The 21,121-nt window shown below is 33.8% G+C and overlaps 1 protein-coding gene across 2 annotated transcripts in view; it reads left to right on the plus strand.

Moving 5' to 3' along the window:
- Positions 1-11,988, plus strand: part of Bmpr2 (bone morphogenetic protein receptor type 2) — a 169,191-nt gene extending 157,203 nt beyond the window's left edge. For both annotated transcript variants that reach the window (XM_026405344.2, XM_026405345.2), the window contains 2 exons: positions 1,904-3,183; positions 4,474-11,988. In XM_026405344.2, the coding sequence (XP_026261129.1) occupies positions 1,904-3,183; positions 4,474-4,724 (1,531 nt within the window). In that variant the 3' untranslated portion in view covers positions 4,725-11,988. The remainder of the gene's footprint in view (positions 1-1,903; positions 3,184-4,473) is intronic.
- The last annotated feature ends 9,133 nt before the right edge of the window (positions 11,989-21,121 follow it).

Genomic DNA, 21,121 nt, shown 5'->3' on the forward strand with positions numbered 1-21,121 from the left:
GAAAGGCATCCAGGAAAGAATTACCAGAGAAAATTGAGATTAAAAATATACTTCATTGTTGAATCATTTTCTTTGCTATTTTCTCTTCTTCTATTTTCTAAGAGGAATTTGTATTATGAACTATTTGTACTACTTATACATAGATCAAATCCATTTTGGATATTTTATATCAATAAGTCAATGAAGGGGCTTGAGTTGGTAGCTCAGCAGTAGAGCGCTTGCCTTGTACGTGTGAGGCACTGCATTCGATTCCTAGCACCACATATAAATAAGCAAATAAAATAAAGCTCCATAAAAAACTAAAAAAAAAAATTTTTTAAATAAGTCAAAGAAGGTAGAGACTAGTACTTCTTACTATAAATTCTCTCATTCTACCAATATCTGAGGAAGGCTTGTTCCCATCTCTTTTCATTCTAATTTTCATTCTAATTTTCTAATATGCTGTTTATACCTGTTTGAAAAGTCAGCTAAAGCTTTTACATTAAATGCTTTTGAACTTTTCTTGAATAGTAAGAAGAAACTCTTGATATTTCCCTTTGGCCTTTCCCCTGACTCCTGTGTTATTCAGCTCTACTCTCTGAGTGTTGCTTCTCATCTCCAGTGTCTGTTATAGATTCCCCTAAATCATAGTCCATTCCATATTCATTCTTATTCTAGGTTTTATTTTATTGCATCTTAACCTCTATACCTACTTAGCTTTCTTTTTAAAAAATATATATATTTTTTATTAGTTGTTGATGGACCTTTATTTTATTTACTTCTTTATATGTGGTGCTAAGAATTGAACCCAGTACCTCACACATGCTAGGCAAGCACTATACCACTGAGCCACAACCCCAGCCCTAGCTTCCTTTTCCTGTGACTCTATAACAGCCTTTTCTTCTCTGCTTTTCTGTCATTTCCCTCATAACTTCATCAGACTTCTATTATAATACCTCTTTTCCTTAAGCATCTGCTTTTCTCCTGTAATAGTTTTATCTGTTAATGTTCCCAATGTTTGTACCTTTATTGTTTTAGTTAAAGCTATCCCTGGTTTTATTTTAGTGAGATCTTATACAATTATAGTGTTACAATGCACTGGTCAAAAACCACCACTTCTGAGGAATGATAATGATTGTGACAAACCCTTGATAACTAGAGAGCAGTTTTGAATCTTTGAGCTTTTTGTTTAAATATTTTTAGTTGTAGATGGACACAATATCTTTATTTTATTTATATGTGATACTGAGGATCAAACCCAGTGTCTCACATGTGCTAGGCAAGTGTTCTACCACTGAGCTACAACCCCAGCCCTTCTTTGAGCTTTTGTCTGAATGCCATTTGATCCTTTATCTGCCTCATAGCCTAGGCTGCAGGACTTTCACAGATTTTGCTTAGACTACCCCAGAAAAAAATGTTCTGTTGCTAGACTGTGCCTCTTAATTGGAACTCTTTGACGCCACCTAAAAACTTATTATTTTTATCATTTGGCTAATATAACTTAATTTATAACATTTGTTGAGTAAGCAGTGGATATTGGGTTATGAAAATATAAAATAAACTTATGCCATGGTTCCTTCTCTTAACAAAACATAATGTTTAGTTGTATAAGTATATAGTTTGTAAAGGTATATTTGGTAATGTTTTAAAATTATAGGGGATATTTTTAAGTTGACTCTTAAACCAAAATTAATGAGCATCTATAAAAGTCTAGATTCATATAGATTTTTCAGTAGTCTTAATTCACATAAAATTAGCATTTAGCAGGTTATTAATACTTGATTATTTTATTAGACCTTTTAAGTAATATAAGTTAGCAGTAAAATGAAAAGCAGCTCAGCCTTTAAAATCAGTGGTTTTACTTGAAGAGGCTATTTGTCGTAAATGTACATTCTCAATGTCACACTTTTTTTCTTTCTTTAAGCAACCTGTCACATAATAGGCGTGTGCCAAAAATTGGCCCTTATCCAGATTATTCTTCTTCCTCATACATTGAAGATTCTATCCATCACACTGACAGCATTGTGAAGAATATTTCCTCTGAGCACTCAATGTCCAGCACACCTTTGACTGTAGGGGAAAAGAACCGTAATTCAATAAATTATGAACGACAGCAAGCACAAGCTCGAATCCCCAGCCCTGAAACGAGTGTCACCAGTCTGTCCACCAACACAACAACCACAAACACCACTGGTCTCACTCCAAGTACTGGTATGACCACTATATCTGAGATGCCATACCCAGATGAAACAAATCTCCATGCCATAAATGTTGCACAGTCAATTGGGCCAACCCCTGTCTGCTTACAGCTGACAGAAGAAGACTTGGAGACTAACAAGCTAGACCCAAAAGAAGTTGATAAGAACCTCAAGGAAAGCTCTGATGAGAATCTGATGGAGCATTCTCTTAAACAGTTCAGTGGGCCAGACCCACTGAGTAGTACCAGTTCTAGCTTGCTTTACCCACTCATAAAGCTTGCAGTAGAAGTGACTGGTCAGCAGGACTACACCCAGGCTGCAAATGGCCAAGCATGTTTAATTCCTGATGTTCCACCCACTCAGATCTACCCTCTCCCTAAACAACAAAACCTTCCTAAGAGACCTACTAGTTTGCCTTTGAACACCAAAAATTCAACAAAGGAGCCCCGGCTAAAATTTGGCAGCAAGCACAAATCTAACTTGAAACAAGTAGAAACTGGAGTTGCCAAGATGAATACAATCAATGCAGCAGAACCTCATGTGGTGACAGTCACCATGAATGGAGTAGCAGGTAGAAACCACAGTGTTAACTCCCATGCTGCCACAACCCAGTATGCCAATGGGGCAGTTCCATCAGGCCAGACAGCCAACATGGTGACACATAGGGCCCAAGAAATGCTGCAGAATCAATTTATTAGTGAGGATACCCGGCTGAATATTAATTCCAGTCCTGATGAGCATGAACCTTTGCTAAGACGAGACCAACAAGCTGGCCATGATGAAAGTGTTCTAGATCGTCTTGTGGACAGGAGGGAACGGCCACTAGAAGGTGGCCGAACTAATTCCAATAACAACAACAGTAATCCATGTTCAGAACAAGATGTTCTTACACAGGTTGTTTCAAGCACAGTAACAGATCCAGGGCCATCAAAGCCCAGAAGAGCACAGAGGCCCAATTCTCTGGATCTTTCAGCCACAAATGTCCTAGATGGCGGCAGTATACAGAGTAAGTGGAGGGATCATGGAACATCTCTTAGGTATTCTTTGAAGCCATTTAAATAGCTACATAAAATCAGATTGTGTTCCAACCAGTGACTGTTTACCTTTATCACTTTGGGAAATAGAAATAAACCATTTGGTTAGGCTTCAAAAGTAATTGGACTATTGTAAGAAGAAACAATTTTGTCATAAATAATTAAAAGGTGAATGTCACAATAGAAGAATTCCCAATTTAATATATGCTTTATGTGAATGCTACTTTCATGCACTTATTATGAGCAGACAGGATTAAATAAATACCAGTTTAACAGCTCTAAATAACATTATGCCATTATAATTTTTGATATATTTTTTACACATATTAGCGTCTATTATACCTACATTTTTATTTTAACCTTAGTAAGTCTTAAAAGTACATAGAAATTTCAGAAAAGCGATTATGAAGAAACTGTTAAAGTTGTTCTCAGTTGCTTAGTGTCATCTTTTTCAAGAGTTACATGTTGAATTCCGCCTGTACTTATGGTATTGTATTATGGGCAACAAGACAACTTAAATAATAAGTTGATGCTTGGGTTTTGGCCCTAAAGGTATTACAAAACAAGATAGGAAAGCTCACTAAAATTTCTAACAGTCATCATTATACAAAATGGTTTGTCTTTAAACTGTCAATACATAAGGAAGAAAAAAATGTCATGTTTTATGGTTGTTACAGACTATAAAATGGACTGCAAGCAAGATACAAGTCCCCCAAAAAAACAATGTAGCCCCTTGCTTGAGTGGCTTGTATTATAGACCAGTCGACACACCCTTATTGCAGGGCTCTGTGTCAATAAAATAGCTTTCCAGGTATGTGAAGAGAGAATTACTGGACAATTTGTACCCTAATATTTCTGTCCTTCCTCTGAAAAAATATATGCTTAGATGCCTTTAAAATCTGATCTACTTTGAGCTTTAAGCAGAATAATTTACCAAATTGGGATCTCTACCAAAACCAAAGAATTTGAGAAAACACCTAAGGACTTCTGAAATTTTCTCCATTTATACTTGTGTATTTTCTATATTTTATTTATTTCTCTGTAATTCAGTCAGTTACAAAAATGTTTGACATAAAGAGTTTCAAAATGAATTGGTTAAATTTTGCCTAGAAAAACATTGCCTGGCATTGTGAATTTCAAGAAATTTGCATTATCACCTTCTATAGATATTGGCTTGACCTACTCTTGAAATTCAACCCTAACCTTTTACTTCTTAATGTTTTCTTTATACACATTTCATTTTTCCATACTTTTATTTTCAGTAGGTGAGTCAACGCAAGATGGCAAATCAGGATCAGGTGAAAAGATCAAGAAGCGTGTGAAAACTCCCTATTCTCTTAAGCGATGGCGCCCTTCCACCTGGGTCATCTCCACTGAACCACTGGACTGTGAGGTCAACAACAATGGCAGTGATAGGGCAGTTCATTCCAAATCCAGCACCGCCGTTTACCTTGCAGAAGGAGGCACTGCCACAACCATGGTGTCTAAAGATATAGGAATGAATTGTCTGTGAAATGTTTTCAAGGTTATGGAGTGAAATTATTTTTTGCATCATTTAAACATGCAGAAGACACTTAAAAAAAAACTGCTTTATCCTCCTGTCAGCACCCCTTCCCACTCCTGCAACAAGGACTTGCTTTAAATAGATTTCAGCTATGCAGAAAAATTAGCTTATGCTTCCATATTTTTTAATTTTGTTTTTTTAAGTTTTGCACTTTTGTTTAGTCTCGCTAAAGTTGTATTTGTCTGTTATGACCACAGAATTATATGTGTGTGTATCAAAAGTGGTCTCAAAATATTTTTTTAAGAAAAAAAAAGCAAAAACATTGTATTGCTGATAATCAGTTTGGACCATTTTCTAAAGGTCATTAAAACAGAAACAAATTAAGACAGGTTTGCCTGCAGTGGTGTCTGGTATCCATGTTTTATTTCTGGGCACAAGCTAGTTTATATGTTGATATGTTCTTAAACATATTATCTGTTGGACATTCTTTTCTCTTGTATTTTGTTTGAATGTGCAATAGTCTGTAGACCACAAATAAGCTTTCTTGTAAGCGCTCTTCCTAATGGGGCACACATTCTTCCATAATATGAACATTTTTCTCCCCTCATTCTTCCATAATCTGAAAAGTTTTCTCCCCTATCTCCCATGCTTTTTGTAGGTCAGTTCTGTGACAGTGAATTTTGCACAGAAGAAAGCAGCTACCTGATTTCTTGCTTTCTCTCTCTTTTTGGAGAATGCAGAAACATTGTCTGAAAGGGCTCTGTAGAAGAAACTACCAAAACCCATTTTGAAATGCCATATTCTTTTAACCTTCCAAATCTTAAACATATCCTTCTGGGCATTTTAACAAGTATATTTGATTCTGGTTTTGGAAGTTCATAAAAGAGCAGAGAACAAAATACAAGAAATCAAATATTAGCTTTTTAACTTTTAATTTTATTTTTGTATATACATGTTCCATATTCATTTATTTAAGAAATACATTTTTATCAGAAAACATTTAGAATTAAACTTACATGGAATTTTAGTAAGTAGGTGGTTAAGACATTATAGTTTTATAACCTTCATTCTCTGAATAGGCCATCTTTGACTCAAAGAAAATTACATTTTTCTTTTATTATAACTTCAAAAATAATTCATAGTTTTGAACCTGTAGTACTTTATTGTGTTCCCAAGCAAAGCCTAGTGACTTTATGTGAAAATGATTTCCTTTACCCATGACCTAAAACACTGTGTAGAAAAATCATTCAACTGGCATGCCAAATCTCTATGGCAGGAAGGAATACTGCCAAACTTACCTTTCTTGAACAGGCTGAGATTTACCCTCTCTCTCTTTGCAAAACTGTGTATTTCATCCGTAGTCCTCATTTCATAATTTCTCCTGATGCTAGTTTTTCACATAATCTCTGTTATGTGAGCAGAATTTATTATTTATATTGCATTAGAATACACCTTTTAGTGATAGTAAACCCTTAAAATAATATTGTTTTTAAAGCTTCCTTGCTTCTTTGATTACTTATATTTTTTTTCTAAAATAACAACCTCTGCATGTTTTTTTTTAAATTAAGCACTTTCTTTCAAATAAGGGATTTTTTTCCTAAACAAATTATATTCTGACAATTTGAAAACAGTGATCTCACTTATTTTTTTCAGATTCATGGAATACTTAGTATAACACTATCTGATTAAGTTCTAAGATTTTTCTGGGACATAAAAAGTTAAGAGAAAAACATAAATCCCCAAATTTCTGATTTAAGTTCTTACCTCCTGAAAAATATTTTCTCATTCATACTCTCTGTCTTAAGCATTTAGTAAAAGACAGCTTAAACTTCCCAGCTGGCTGTCCAAAATACTTGTGACTTATTTATATATAAGCCTTCTTATTGCCATCTGCTGTGATGTTGTGAGTTAGAGATTACAACATTTACCATTTATTCAACTGGATTGCTGATTACAGGTCTTGATTCTTAGAATTAAGATTATTTTTAGTGCCCAGGATTTCCACCTTTTGTGTTGTATTGGACCTTTCTTGTGATTCAGACCTTTAACATATTTTTTAGTCTTCTGGCATATAACTTTTTCATAAAGCTATTATCTTTTATCTTTGTGACAAATTATTTGTAGTTTTTCCCAGGAAATTTTCATTTAGTTCTCTTGTCTTTAAATGTCTTTCAAATGCATTTCAGAATAGTCTTTTCAAACATTTAGGAGACAATATTGAATCAAAATAAATTATATTCCATCTCCAAGCATTAAGGATAAATGACTATCTGAGGTTTTAACTGACCTTTTCCTATCAGACGAAGAGTTCTGTATGCTCTGGTAGACTTTCTATTTGGGCCACTCCACTTTAAGTTTTTCAACATTTTTTAATGTTCAATAATAAAATGCTTTAAAAAATAACTTACCCAATTAAAATAACTGCATAGTTTCCATTTCATGCAAACATGTTTAAAACAATTTTCTTTCCCCAGTTATTTTAGTCAACTGTTGAAAAAATAGGAGAGGTAGAAAGTATGGATCATATTAAAAATTTAGGTTAAATTATACATCAGACTTTTAGAATTTTTGTAATATATAAGCAAGAAAATCACTTTAAATGATTTAAATTGTATAATTGCTAATTTTACTCATGTGACAATAAATGTTTCTTAAAGCTGATATTTAAATACTATCACAAAATTTTGCATTTAGAAAAGAATTTCGGTCTTTTTAAATAAAGGGCCACTGAATTTGAAAATATGAAAACTTATTTCACTAGGTATTAATGTAACCTTAAAAGTGTCATGCTAGGTAGTCATGCTAGGTAAGTCTAATATCAGTTCCCTTAAGAAATCTAAATTGTATACCAGAATTAAGTAATTAAAAGAACTTGATTTGGATTTTGTTTACACTAAATGATTTAAATATAAATCCTAAAACCTTTTTCTTTCTTTTTTTTTACATTTAAATATTTTCTAAAACTTTTTTCTAAATGTATAATTGGGAAAGAAAAAAAACTGTTCCTGTAGAAAGTATGAAAAGGCACATACAGAATACTGGGAGATATATATGGCACTTAATCCTCACAGTGACCCAAATGAGCCAACTTTCCCACTTTACAGATGAGGAAAACAAAGTTAAGAGAAACTAGATAATTTATCCAAGATTCACATCTAGTTACAGACAAAGATGGGATTTAGCCTGTGTCTGCCTCTCTACATCTCTTATGTGTAGCACATTGCCTACATACTGTATGACAGGTTGTGTATTGTACTGACATTTTTAAGAAATTCAGTCATTATATTCCAGCACAATTATGGTTTGTATATAAGCCAAAGCAGACACCTTAATGATTTTAGCAGTTAGGCAACCATAAAATGTATAGACTTGCCTATGCCTTTTGTTGCTTAAGACATAATTACTAGTTCAAAACAAAATTCAATCTTAAGTTTGCCACCTTAAAATAATTCACCTAACTCCTAGCTTTCTTATATTGCAGAACTAAAGGTAAAGTAAATTTTAAGGAAAAAGTGAAGGTAGTTTTGGGAACGTTTTCCTAAAATGATTCCATACTAGATTTGGAAAAATTAAATTAACATAGAACTTCAATCTCATCAATCCTTTGAAATTTTTAATCTTTGAAATTTCTGCATTTAGTGACTTTAGAAAATTTGTTAATCCAGAGAACTAATTGAATAGGATATGGGAAAGATACAAGGATAATATTATCTTTCACGAAGTAATGTAGCTTCCTCATATGTATTTACTTGTTCTAGAAAATGTACAATTGATTCTGAATATAAAAATAACTAGAAAAGAAGAAACACTACTCAAGTAAGTATGTGTTTCAGTTGGAATTATCACAAAATTGGCAAATCTTTTTATGTAAAATATTTACAAGTTTGTCTTCTAAAGCCAAGTTAGGCCACAGCTATTATACTGAATTTTTAGTCTCTGTAAATATGTCTCTTGAAAGTCATTTAAAAAAATTGAATATGTCAATAAACTTTTTATTTTCTTTTTTTCATACTTACAGGCATGAATATTTCATTGGAGATTGTTAACTCTTAGAACTTGATGTGACGTTATATTTCTATACCACATTTTATAAATACATGTTGAACTTACTACCAGTTATATGCAGGTTATTTTACATAATTATTCACAGATTGCTTTATATATTACCTTATCTTCTTAGCAAACTGTACTCTTATAATCTGCACACTTGATTATCTAGACCAGCCATTCTAGAAATTGAGTAATAACTCCCACATACACCCCAGGAGTCTCTTTCAGACTGGGATATTTCTAAATATTCATAGCCTTGATTGATAGTGGGTTTTTTTTTCCCAGCAATGAAGTTGCATTTTACCTTTGAGATTATGAACTATGCAAACTGCCCCAAACTACCTTACATGATCTCTTTCTAGATATATTCATTAAATAAATCTGGCAAATCACTGTTGGAGCTAGTTACACAAAAGTTATTATCCAAAGAAGGCTTTTCTGCACGTTTCTAGATTAACATATGAGAAAAGAGAATATCACAGAGAGTGCTCTAGTGTACCTACCCATTACTCTCCCTAAATTGCCACATGGTTTATGTCTGGTTTACTCTGTCCCTCTGCTATCTGACTTGCAGTTTTATGTGTCAGAAAAGTTTTCTGCATGTCTATTCTGTCTCCCTCTTGCTTCATTTTAAAATCCATTTCTTTACCCAGTAGGGAAAAAAAAAAGAACAATTGGTCATCATCTCTAACACTGTTACTCTAGTATACTTCAGACTTCTCAGTTAACATCTAAATCTCAGTTCTTCAAACAAAATTGTTTCAATCTCTTTAGCTTTTCCCTCTCAGTTCCATTTTAATGACCTTATATTTAAGAGCACATAAAATTATATTTTACATTCTACTCAAATTAATTACTCCATTTAAGTAATAGTTCAGTAGTTTTATAGAATTGAGAGTTAGTTATCATTTGACATTGGATTCAATCTTCAGACTACCAGCAAATCAGCACTTAATTTTTATATTATCTAACATTTTCTATTGTGAAGTTTTTATGATTTTATATTTTCATTAATTATAACTAAAAAGCCATGCATACAGAATTGTATATCATTTTGCCATTAAAATTTTTAACTTACATTGCAGTAAGCTTAGTATTTATTGAACCACAATGTTTTACATTTCTTTGTATCAGTTGTTGTGTTGAACACTAAACACAAGATTCATTTTTAAAAACAAACCCTACAAAAATCAGGTATAATTCCATGAACATTTTTGTAGACCACTTTTGAAATACTTATCATTGTTTTGCAACATGGACTGGACTATAACAACTTTCCTTTAACTTTTAAGTGACTGATTAAAGTTGAGTGTTTGCATATAAAGAAAAATTTAAACATTTATCTCATGGCAGATACATTTGAAAGTAAATAATTTAGGAGAATTTATGCTGTGTATTAAAATTATGCCCCAAATAAATCTTTCATATCTTTAAAAATTCCAATTCCGTTATTACTGTGATGTTTATAGCTTTGTCATTAAACCTTGTGAACATATGCATTTATTTTAAAAACTTAATTTGACAACCACATTAAAATCTGAGTAAGAGAAGGAATCTTTAGAAATAAAATTACTTCATTAGGGTGTTCAGTTTGTGATTGAATATTTAAGAAAATTGCTGTATTTAAAATTACAACTTTATTTTTTTTCAGTTTTAAAAGATAACATATGGGGTTTTCCCCATTTTATTTGTACTTTTAGGTTTCAGAAACATCTTCCTGTTTTAAAATCACTTTATAGACATAATATTACTTAAAAACTCAGGGCCCCTTTCATCTTTTGTATACTGAAAAAGTTCAATTGGTAACAAACAAGCAATTAGATCCAGTTGAATATTTAAAGTGTTTGTTGCACAGTTTATTTAATGACTTGTGTTACTGACTTACTTTACATAGACATAATATCAGATTTCTTTAATCATAAAAACTTGCCCAGTTCTGTAATTACTGAATAAAAAGAATGACTCAACTAATTAGCTACATGTTACAACAAATTTAGGCCTTAGAGTTGAAGTACTGGCTTAAACCTTTCTGTTCATTGATTAAATAGCTATCCATGATGGGACAAATCATTTTGTTTTGTTTTTTTAATAACAAAGTAATTCCTCTGAAAATTTTCTTAAGAGGTAATTTAACATTATAAAATTTTCTTCTAAAATTAAACTATTGAGTTTATAGCTTTAGTAATAGCTTGAATGATTCTGAGAGATAATCTATGGTAATCTATCACATTGTCAGAGCCAAATAGAATTTTTCTTTGAATCAGATAAGCTCAAGATCTAAAATGGTATGCTGTGTTTAATTCTAGCAATGAAGTTGTTTATAATCAGTCTCTTGTCTCAGGATCCCCACCTTGTTACCAATCCTCTTAAGTATGTAAAAGAAGCTTATTTTTAAAGAAACTTAACAGTAAGGAAACTAAATTACTAAAAAATACAGCTAAAAAATTGTTAGATTCTGGTTTATCATTGAATTGCTTGACTTCTGTGGCTTTTCTTATTCTGGTCACATTTATTTATTTAAGCAATTTTTGTATGCCTTGTTATTTCATTTCCATAGAGATTATATTGTATAAGTGTTTGTATAAGCTGGAATCATCCTTAGTTTTCTGTTGATGATTTTTCAAATGAAGATACATGGATAATTGTAAAATACACTAACTCCTAGGATGTTGTAGTAGCTGAAACATGGAAATGTGTAGCTGCCATGCTTTTTCTGAATGGACAGGAAAGACATAAGCTACAGAGTATTCAATTCTGAGGATGCTTTTCTAAAAAAAAAGAAAGGTTGAAAAATAATGGCACTTCCTCAGAACCCTCTTTCTTGTTAACGGGTATCTTTTGTTGGTGTGTTTTGCTCTTACATTACAGATAGAATATCATATTATGAATTTATGAATAATTACTTTCAATTATTTTGCTTTTGTATAAGCCGTCTGAGACCTTGCTATGCTGTACAAGTTGTGTTTGATGGATCAGTGTGAGTATGAAATAAAGCAAATCACTTTTCTTTTGTATTATCTATGGATGCCACTATGAAAGCTGACATTAAGCCACTAAAGAGTTTTCTATGAATAAGTGTAAGTAAATGCTTTGATATATATAAACCTAAATAAAAAGATTGTATTGATACAAAGACATTGGAGAAGGAGATTTTAAGACAGTTATTTAGGTTTAAAAAGGCTTGCTGTAAAATGGTGCATTATTCCATTTATTAAAGATCATATTAATGACAACAGTAATTGTACTTTTTATTTTATGAGGTCTCTAGAAATTATTATTACTAGTATGATATTTTAGGTATTTTGCACTAGAATATTAAATGTTCAACCTAATATATCTACAACTAACTGTGACACATTAAAAAAAAACCCTGAAGTTAGAATAATACTTGCTACTTTCTGGCCACCTACAGTATGCAGGGATCAGTCCTCAGTACACCAGACAAACACACAAGGCTGGGGATGTAGAGTGCTTGCCTGGCATTCATGAAGCCCTCAGTCATCTTCTGCTTTATTCTATGCTGTTTCTTAAAGGTGAAGTTTTATATTTGCAACTTGTATTTTATTGGAATGACATTATTTGCCTTTTAAAAAATTGACTAATTATTACTATACTGAGAGATATCAGAAAGTATGTTCTAATTTCTGCCCTCCAGGAACTTATACCTATTATGGAGGAGATAAGGTGCCTAACCAGGAAATGGTTACTTCCAAACAAGGTGATATTGTAAGTGCCCAAATATGGTAAGCCGTATGCCCAATATGTGTTTGAAAAGCCAAGGAGGACTTCAGTTGAGAAAATGATTATTGAGCCAGGAACTTGAAAGGATGAGTGGGATTTCAACAGGACTAATGAAGTAGAAATAAAAAAAAAAAAAAAAAAAGAATGTGGACTAGAAATAAAACAGACTAAGTAGAATTGAAGTTTTGAAAGCCTTCCCTGGATAAGTCACACAGAAAGTCAATTTGTTCTCTTTGAATGCCTCATTAGATCAACTTGAATAATCACCAAGTATCATAGATAACCAGTTCAATAAACATTTATTTACTTAAAAATAAACAACTTAGCAGGGTGTGGTGGCACACACCTGTGATTCCAGTGACTCGGGAGGCTGAGGCAAGAGGATCACAAGTTTGAGGCCAGCCCCAACAACTTAATAAGACCCTGTCTCAAAATAAAAAGGGCTGGGGATATAACTCAGTGGTAAAGCACCCCTGGGTTAGATCTCCAGTACCAAAAAAAAAAAAAAAAAAAAAAAAGAGTAGTTCTGAAGTTACATGATATTTAAAGAGAATAATGTATCCTAGTAAATTAAGACATTTGACATTTGGGGGTGGTCCATTCCTTGCTCTGCAAAAATGAGTATTCAAGTTGCCTTTAAAGGCCTGGGTAGGAGTAGCTCAGTGGCAGAGTGTGTGCTTAGCATACACAAAGCCATGGGTTTGGTCCCCAGTCAAGCCAAAAATCAAGATGTCCTAAAGTGAAAGATGGTAGAAAGATGGCAAGGAGGTGGGTGTTCATTGTAGATATAAGGTCTTAAGAAAAGCTACCCTTCTTTTGTCAGGTGCTTCCTTCTCCCATCAAATCCTCAATCAGCCAGCTTAATTTCCCAACTATAGGATTCTTCTCCCCTTTCTACTTAGTTAGGAAGGAGGCAAACCCCTATTCAAAGAAACAGGCATCCTTTGATTTTTTTTAAGTTAATAAATGGAACAAATGAATGTGAAGTTTTCCTTTGCTTACCTACCTCCCCAATGATAATTAAACTCATTAATGATTTATGTCAGATATGGAAAATATGCTTAATGTCCTAAGGAAAAAAATATTTAAGGAAACTCATCAGTCTCTTTAGATGTCATACGACTTCAGAACTACCCAGTTTTTGAAAAGTTAATGTTTCATTTATTTATTTTGAAGTCAATAAGTTTATTAAAGTGGCTTATTCATGACATTTGGTGATCCCTATAGGAGTCATATCTTCTCACTTTTAAAAAGAATATGAAAAACTACTGTATCTCTCTTCTCTTAAATTACATTGTCTCTTCTTACCAGGTCACTGGGTTCAAGTTTCTACCTGAAATTCCAACTTGTCTGCCTGCAGTGGCTATATACCTCTGGAACCTTCTCTTTCTCCGTTTCTACTATAGTTTACAGCTATGTGTTTATTTTATTTCCTATACTAGATTGTCAGCCTTTTGTATCAAGAGGGAGTGTGATCAATTTTCTCTCTTTAAAGTACCAATATTTAATTTATGGGTATGCTGATATCAAAGTCTTTTTTCCCCCATTTTAAAAGTACATTCTCACTTATCCTGTATTAATCAGGCTTTTTAGTCTATCTGGTTACTCTTTGTGCTTGGAAGTAATTTAATTGCCGGTCATTTCATAAGTTATTTTATGGCACATAATGGGAGTTAAAATTGTACAAAATGATAAGCCCTGAGGAAATGGGTAGGTTGCTACCTATGACTACAAAGAAATTTAAATAAACAAGTAGCAGTATTACCTAAAATCTACATTTAGCACCATGACTGTAAAAAGAGTAAGTTTAAAAATTAGGTTCATTAGGGCTGGGGTTGTGGCTCATCGGTAGAGCACATACCTTGCATGTGCAAGGCCCTGGGTTCGATCCTCAAAACCACATAAAAATAAATAAATAAAATAAGGTTTAAAAAATAGGTTCATAAGTAAAATGCTTTTGTCTTTTGTTTTTTTTTTTTTTTAACTTGTTTTGCTCCTTACCTTTTCAATAGTGTTAGTGATAACACTAAAATCCCCACTCCTCTGGTGCCCAGCAAGCAAATCTGCATACTATTTTGACCACTAGGTGGCTCTCTTACTTCATGTTCTAATAGTTGGGCCTCTCCATTCTTTTCAAGGACTAAACATTTCTGTTATCAAATTTGATTCTTAATGATTTCTTATTGATTAGGAATTCTTGGCAGGATACTTTATCAATACTATTTATATTTAAAAAGTCCATTGCTTTCCACAGGCTGAGATTTTGTGTAGGCAAAAAGCCTACAGGGTTACTACTCTCCAGAACAGCACATATAAAAACCGCCTGGTTTTTAATAAGCATGATCTCAAGTGCATGTACAAATATGTAACAACAGATTCCACCATTATGTAAAACTATACCACATCAATAAAATATATGGGAAAAATAGCCAGGCACAGTGGCACATGCCAGTTTCCCAGCAACTCAGGAGGCTGAAGCAGGAGGATCACAAATTCAAAGCTAGTCTCAGCAAACTTAGCAAGATGCTGTCTCTAAATAAAATATAAAAAGGGGTGGGATGTGGTTCAGTGGTTAGGCAACCCTGGATTTAATCCTTGATATTTCCACACTCCCCCCCCCCACAAAAAAAAGGAAAATATAAATAAACATAATCTAGGTACCCTATGACTTCACTTTAGTTTCATAATGAAACATAATTTATAATTTCTAAGACATTGAAAAGGCGTCTTTTATGGAACCCTAGCATTTTCCAGGATTCTATTAAAGTAGCAGAGATCTATGAAGATACTTTATAAAAAAGAAGTTTGGTTTTAGATTTTTTTAAGATCCATTTTTGTCTTTGGCTTTATCAATATTTTAATTTTTTAGGAAACGATTTCTGATTACCTTATTATTTTTCTCTTCTCTACTTTCTTTTTTTTCTTTAATCTTTATTTTGTGTGTGTGTTTTTTTATTGGTTGTTCAAAACATTACAAAGCTCTTGACATATCATATTTCATACATTAGATTCAAGTGGGTTATGAACTCCCATTTTTTCCCCATATACAGATGGCAGAATCACATTGGTTACACATCCACATTTTTACATAATGCCATATTAGTGACTGTTGTATTCTGCTACCTTTCCTATCCTCAACTATCCCCCTCCCCTCCCCTCCCATCTTCTCTCTCTACCCCATCTACTGTAATTCATTTCTTTCCTTGTTTATTTTCCCATTCCCCTCACAACCTCTTATATGTAATTTTGTATAACAATGAGGGTCTCCTTCCATTTCCATGCAATATCCCTTTTCTCTCCCTTTCACTCCCACCTCATGTCTCTGTTTAATGTTAATCTTTTCCTCCTGCTCTTCCTCCCTGCTCTGTTCTTAGTTGCTCTCATTATATCAAAGAAATTTGGCATTTGTTTTTTAGGGATTGGCTAGCTTCACTTAGCATAATCTGCTCTAGTGCCATCCATTTCCCTGCAAATTCCATGATTTTGTCATTTTTTAATGCAGAATAATACTCCATTGTGTATAAATGCCACATTTTTTTTATCCATTCATCTATTAAAGGGCATCTGGGTTAGTTCCACAGTCTAGCTATTGTGAATTGTGCTGCTATGAACATCGATGTGGCAGTATCCCTGTAGTACGCTCTTTTAAGGTCTTCAGGGAATAGTCCGAGAAGGGCAATAGCTGGGTCAAATGGTGGTTCCATTCCCAGCTTTCCCAGGAATCTCCATACTGCTTTCCAAATTGGCTGCACCAATTTGCAGTCCCATCAGCAATGTACAAGTATACCCTTTTCCCCACATCCTTGCCAGCACTTGTTGTTGTTTGACTTCAGAATGGCTGCCAATCTTACTGGAGTGAGATGATATCTCAGGGTGGTTTTGATTTGCATTTCTCTGACTGCTAGAGATGGTGAGCATTTTTATATGTACTTGTTGATTGATTGTATGTCCTCCTCTGAGAAGTGTCTGTTCAGGTCCTTGGCCCATTTGTTGATTGGGTTATTTGTTAACTTATTGTCTATTTTTTTGAGTTCTTTGTATACTCTGGATATTAGGGCTCTATCTGAAGTGTGAGGAGTAAAAATTTGTTCCCATGATGTAGGCTCCCTATTTACCTCTCTTATTGTTTCTCTTGCTGAGAAAAAACTTTTTAGTTTAAGTAAGTCCCATTTGTTGATTCTTGTTATTAACTATTGTGCTATGGGTGTCCTATTGAGGAATTTGGAGCCCGGCCCCACAATATGTAGATCGTAGCCAACTTTTTCTTCTATTAGACACAGAGTCTCTGATTTGATATCAAGCTCCTTGATCCATTTTGAGTTAACTTTTGTGTATGGCGAGAGGAGGGGAGTCAGTTTCATTTTGTTGCATATGGATTTCCAGTTTTCCCAGCACCATTTGTTGAAGATGCTATTCTTCCTCCATTGCATACTTTTAGCCCCTTTATCAAATATAAGATAGTTGTAACTTTGTGGATTAGTCTCTGTGTCCTCTATTCTGTACCATTGGTCCGCCCGCCTGTTTTGGTACCAGTACCATGCTGTTTTTGTCACTATTGCTCTATAATATAGTTTGAAATCTGGTATCGCTATACCGCCTGATTCAAACTTCCTGCTTAGAATTGCTTTTGCTATTCTGGGTCTTTTATTTTTCCAAATGAATTTCATGATTGCTTTACCTATTTCTACAAGAAATGCCATTGGGATTTTGATTGGCATTGCATTAAACCTATAGAGAACTTTCGGTAATATCGCCATTTTGATGATGTTAGTTCTGCCTATCCATGAACAGGGTATATTTTTCCATCTTCTAAGATCTTCTTCTATTTCTCTCTTTAGGGTTCTGTAGTTTTCATTGTATAAATCTTTCACCTCTTTTGTTAGGTTGATTCCCAAGTATTTTATTTTTTTTTTTGAGGATATTGTGAATGGGGTGTTTTTCCTCATTTCCGTTTCAGAAGTTTTGTCGCTGATATACAGAAATGCTTTTGATTTATGCGTGTTGATTTTATATCTTGCCACTTTGCTGAATTCATTTATTAGTTCTAGTAGTTTTTTTGTAGATCCTTTTGGGTCTTCTAGGTATAGAATCATGTCTTCTGCAAATAGTGATAATTTAAGTTCTTCTTTTCCTATTTTTATGCCTTTAATTTCTTTCATCTGTCTAATTGCTCTGGCCAGTGTTTCAAGAACTATGTTGAACAGAAGTGGTGATAGAGGGTATCCCTGTCTTGTTCCAGATTTTAGAGGGAATGCCTTCAATTTTTCTCCATTTAGAATGATGCTAGCCTGAGGCTTAGCATAGATAGCTTTTACAATGTTGAGGTAAGTTCCTGTTATCCCTAGTTTTTCTAATGTTTTGAACATAAAGGGATGCTGTACTTTGTCGAATGCTTTTTCTGCGTCTATTGAGATGATCATATGGTTCTTATCTTTAAGTCTATTGATGTGGTGAATAACATTTATTGATTTCCGTATATTGAACCATCCTTGCATCCCAGGGATGAATCCTACTTGATCATGGTGCACAATTTTTTTGATGTGTTTTTGTATCCGATTCGCCAGAATTTTATTGAGGATTTTTGCATCTAGCTTCATTAGAGATATTGGTCTATAGTTTTCTTTCTTTGAGGTGTCTTTGTCTGGTTTCAGAATCAGGGTGATGTTGGCCTCATAGAATGAATTTGTAAGAGCTCCCTCTTTTTCTATTTCCTGAAATAACTTGAAAAGTATTGGTATTAATTCTTCTTTAAAGATTTTGTAAAACTCCGCTGTATACCCATAGGGTCCTGGGCTTTTCTTGGTTGGTAGTCTTTTGATTGCTTCTTCTATTTCATCCATTGATATTGGTCTGTTCAAATTGTGTGTAATCCTCCTGACTCAGTCTGGGCAAATCATATGACTTAAGAAATTTATCGATGTCTTCACTATCTTCTATTTTATTGGAATATAGGTTTTCAAAATAATTTCTAATTGTCTTCTGTATTTCTGTAGCATCTGTTGTGATATTGCCTTTTTCATCCCGTATGTTAGTAATTTGAGTTCTCTCTCTTCTCTTCGTTAGCCTGGCTAAGGGTCTGTCAATCTTATTTATTTTTTTGAAAAACCAACTTTTAGTTTTGTTAATTTTTTCAGTAGTTTCTTTTGTTTCAATTTCATTGATTTCCACTCTGATTTTAATTATTTCTTGCCTTCTGCTACATTTGCTGTTGTTTTGCTCTTCCTTTTCTAGGGCTTTGAGATGAAGTGCGAGCTCATTTATTTGTTGGTTTTTTCTTTTTTTGAGGAATGATCTCCAGGCGATGAATTTCCCTCTTAAAACGGCTTTCATTGTGTCCCATAGATTCCGATAGGTTGTGTCTGTATTTTCATTTATCTATAAGAATTTTTTTATTTCCTCCTTTATGTCTTCTGTAACCCATTGATCATTCAGTAACATATTGTTCATTTTCCATGTGATGTAGGATTTTTCCTTCCTTATTTTATCACTGATTTCCATTTTCATTCCATTATAATCAGATAAAATGCATGGTATTATCTCCACCCCTTTATATTTACTGAGGGTTGCCCTATGGCATAATATATGGTCTATTTTTGAGAAGGATCCATGTGCTGCTGAGAAAAAAGTATATCCACTTGATGATGGTTGATATATTCTATATATGTCAGTTAAGTCTAGGTTATTGATTGTGATATTGAGTTCTATAGTTTCTTTATTCAACTTTTGTTTGGAGGATCTGTCCAATGGTGAGAGAGGTGTGTTGAAGTCACCCATAATTATTGTGTTGTGGTCTATTTGATTCTTGAACTTGAGGAGAATTTGTTTTATGAACGTCGAAGCACCATTATTTGGTGCATAAATATTGATAATTGTTATGTCTTTTAACAGTATATAATGTCCTTCCTTATCCCTTTTGATTAACTTAGACTTGAAGTCGATTTTATTCGATATGAGGATGGCCACCCCTGCTTGCTTACGAGGACCGTGTGCGTGGTATATTTTTTCCCAACCTTTCACCTTCAGCCTGTGTATGTCTTTTCCAATCAGATGTGTCTCCTGGAGGCAGCATATTGTTGGATTTGTTTTTTTAATCCATGTTACCAGCCTATATCACTTTATTGGAGAGTTTAAGCCATTAACGTTTAGAGTTACTATTGATATATGGTTTGTACTTCCAGCCATGTTTAATTATCTATCTTTTTTTAAATTTAGTTTGTTTCTCCATGATTAGCTTTCCCCCCACCCTCTGTCTTCACTTCCCACTGATGGTTTTGGTTATTGTTTTTCATTTCTTCCTCGTGTAGTGTTTTGCTCAAGATGCTTTGCGATGCTGGTTTTCTGGTTGCAAATTCTTTTAACTTTTTTTATCATGAAAGATTTTTATTTCGTTGTCATACCCAAAGCTTAATTTTGCTGGATACAGAATTCTTGGTTGGCATCCATTGTCTTTCAGTGTTTGAAATACGTTGTTTCAGGATCTTCTCGCTTTCAGCATCTATGATGAAAAATCCGTTGTTAACCTTATTGGTTTACCCCTGAATGTAATCTGCCTCCTTTCTCTTGTAGCTTTGTTCTGTACATTGGATATCTTCATAACAATGTGTCTTGATGTTGGTCTATTGTGATTTTGTATGCTTGGTGTCCTGTATGCATCTACAATTTGTATATCTGTTTCCTTTTTTATTTCTGGAAAGTTTTCTGTAATTATTTCATTCAGCAGGTTACTCATTCCCTTGGTTTGAATCTCTATACCTTCCTCTATCCTGAAGACTCTTAAGTTTGTTTTTTTTATGTTATCCCATATCTCTTGGATGTTTTTCTCATGATTTTTTACCAGCCTTTCTGAGTTGACTAGACTCTTTTCAAGATGATATATTTTGTCTTCATTATCTGACATTCTGGCTTCTACTTGCTCCACTCTGTTAATGATACTCTCATTTGAGATTTTAATTTGATTTATAGTTTCCTTCATTTCTAGAATTATTGTTTGATTTTTTATAATCTCTATCTCCTGATAAAGATGCTTAACTTTTTCTTTTATCTGTTTATGTAATTCATTTTCAATGTGTTCTTTCACTGTTTGAATTTGCTGTCTTATATCCTCTTTAAGGTTCCATTCCATCTGTCTAAGGTATTCCTTGAGTTCTTTATTTGACCATTGTTCTGATGACTCTAGGTCCTCCTGAATATTTAGGCTGTCCTGCATTGTTTGTACTCCTTTTCTTCCTTGCTTTTTCATGCTGCTCATGTTACTTCTTGTTCTGTTTGACTGCTGAGTTACTGTTTACTCCTATAAATTTATTTGATGCTTGGGAGGAAAGGTATTAGAAGGGAAGGGAAGAAGTCACTGTCGCTGCTGGTTTCAATGAAGTTATCTCCTCCGCCGCATTCTGGTGACGTCAGTTCTCTGCCATGGTGGTATCCCATGGAAATGGCGATAGTTCACTTCCCTTTGCTGGGTGACCAATGCAATGGGTGGATCCTGACTGGCTTTCCCAAGCCCCGTTTCAATCCTGTGGCCACTGCCTATGAAGACTCGGTTGGCATTTACCTCTGTAGGTTCAGAAGGGCCGACCAGTTGTTTCAGTGGGATCGTTTAATGCTGAGTCACAGCA

This window comes from Urocitellus parryii, chromosome 1 (assembly GCF_045843805.1).
Source record: "Urocitellus parryii isolate mUroPar1 chromosome 1, mUroPar1.hap1, whole genome shotgun sequence".
In the NCBI taxonomy this organism is placed as follows: domain Eukaryota; kingdom Metazoa; phylum Chordata; class Mammalia; order Rodentia; family Sciuridae; genus Urocitellus; species Urocitellus parryii.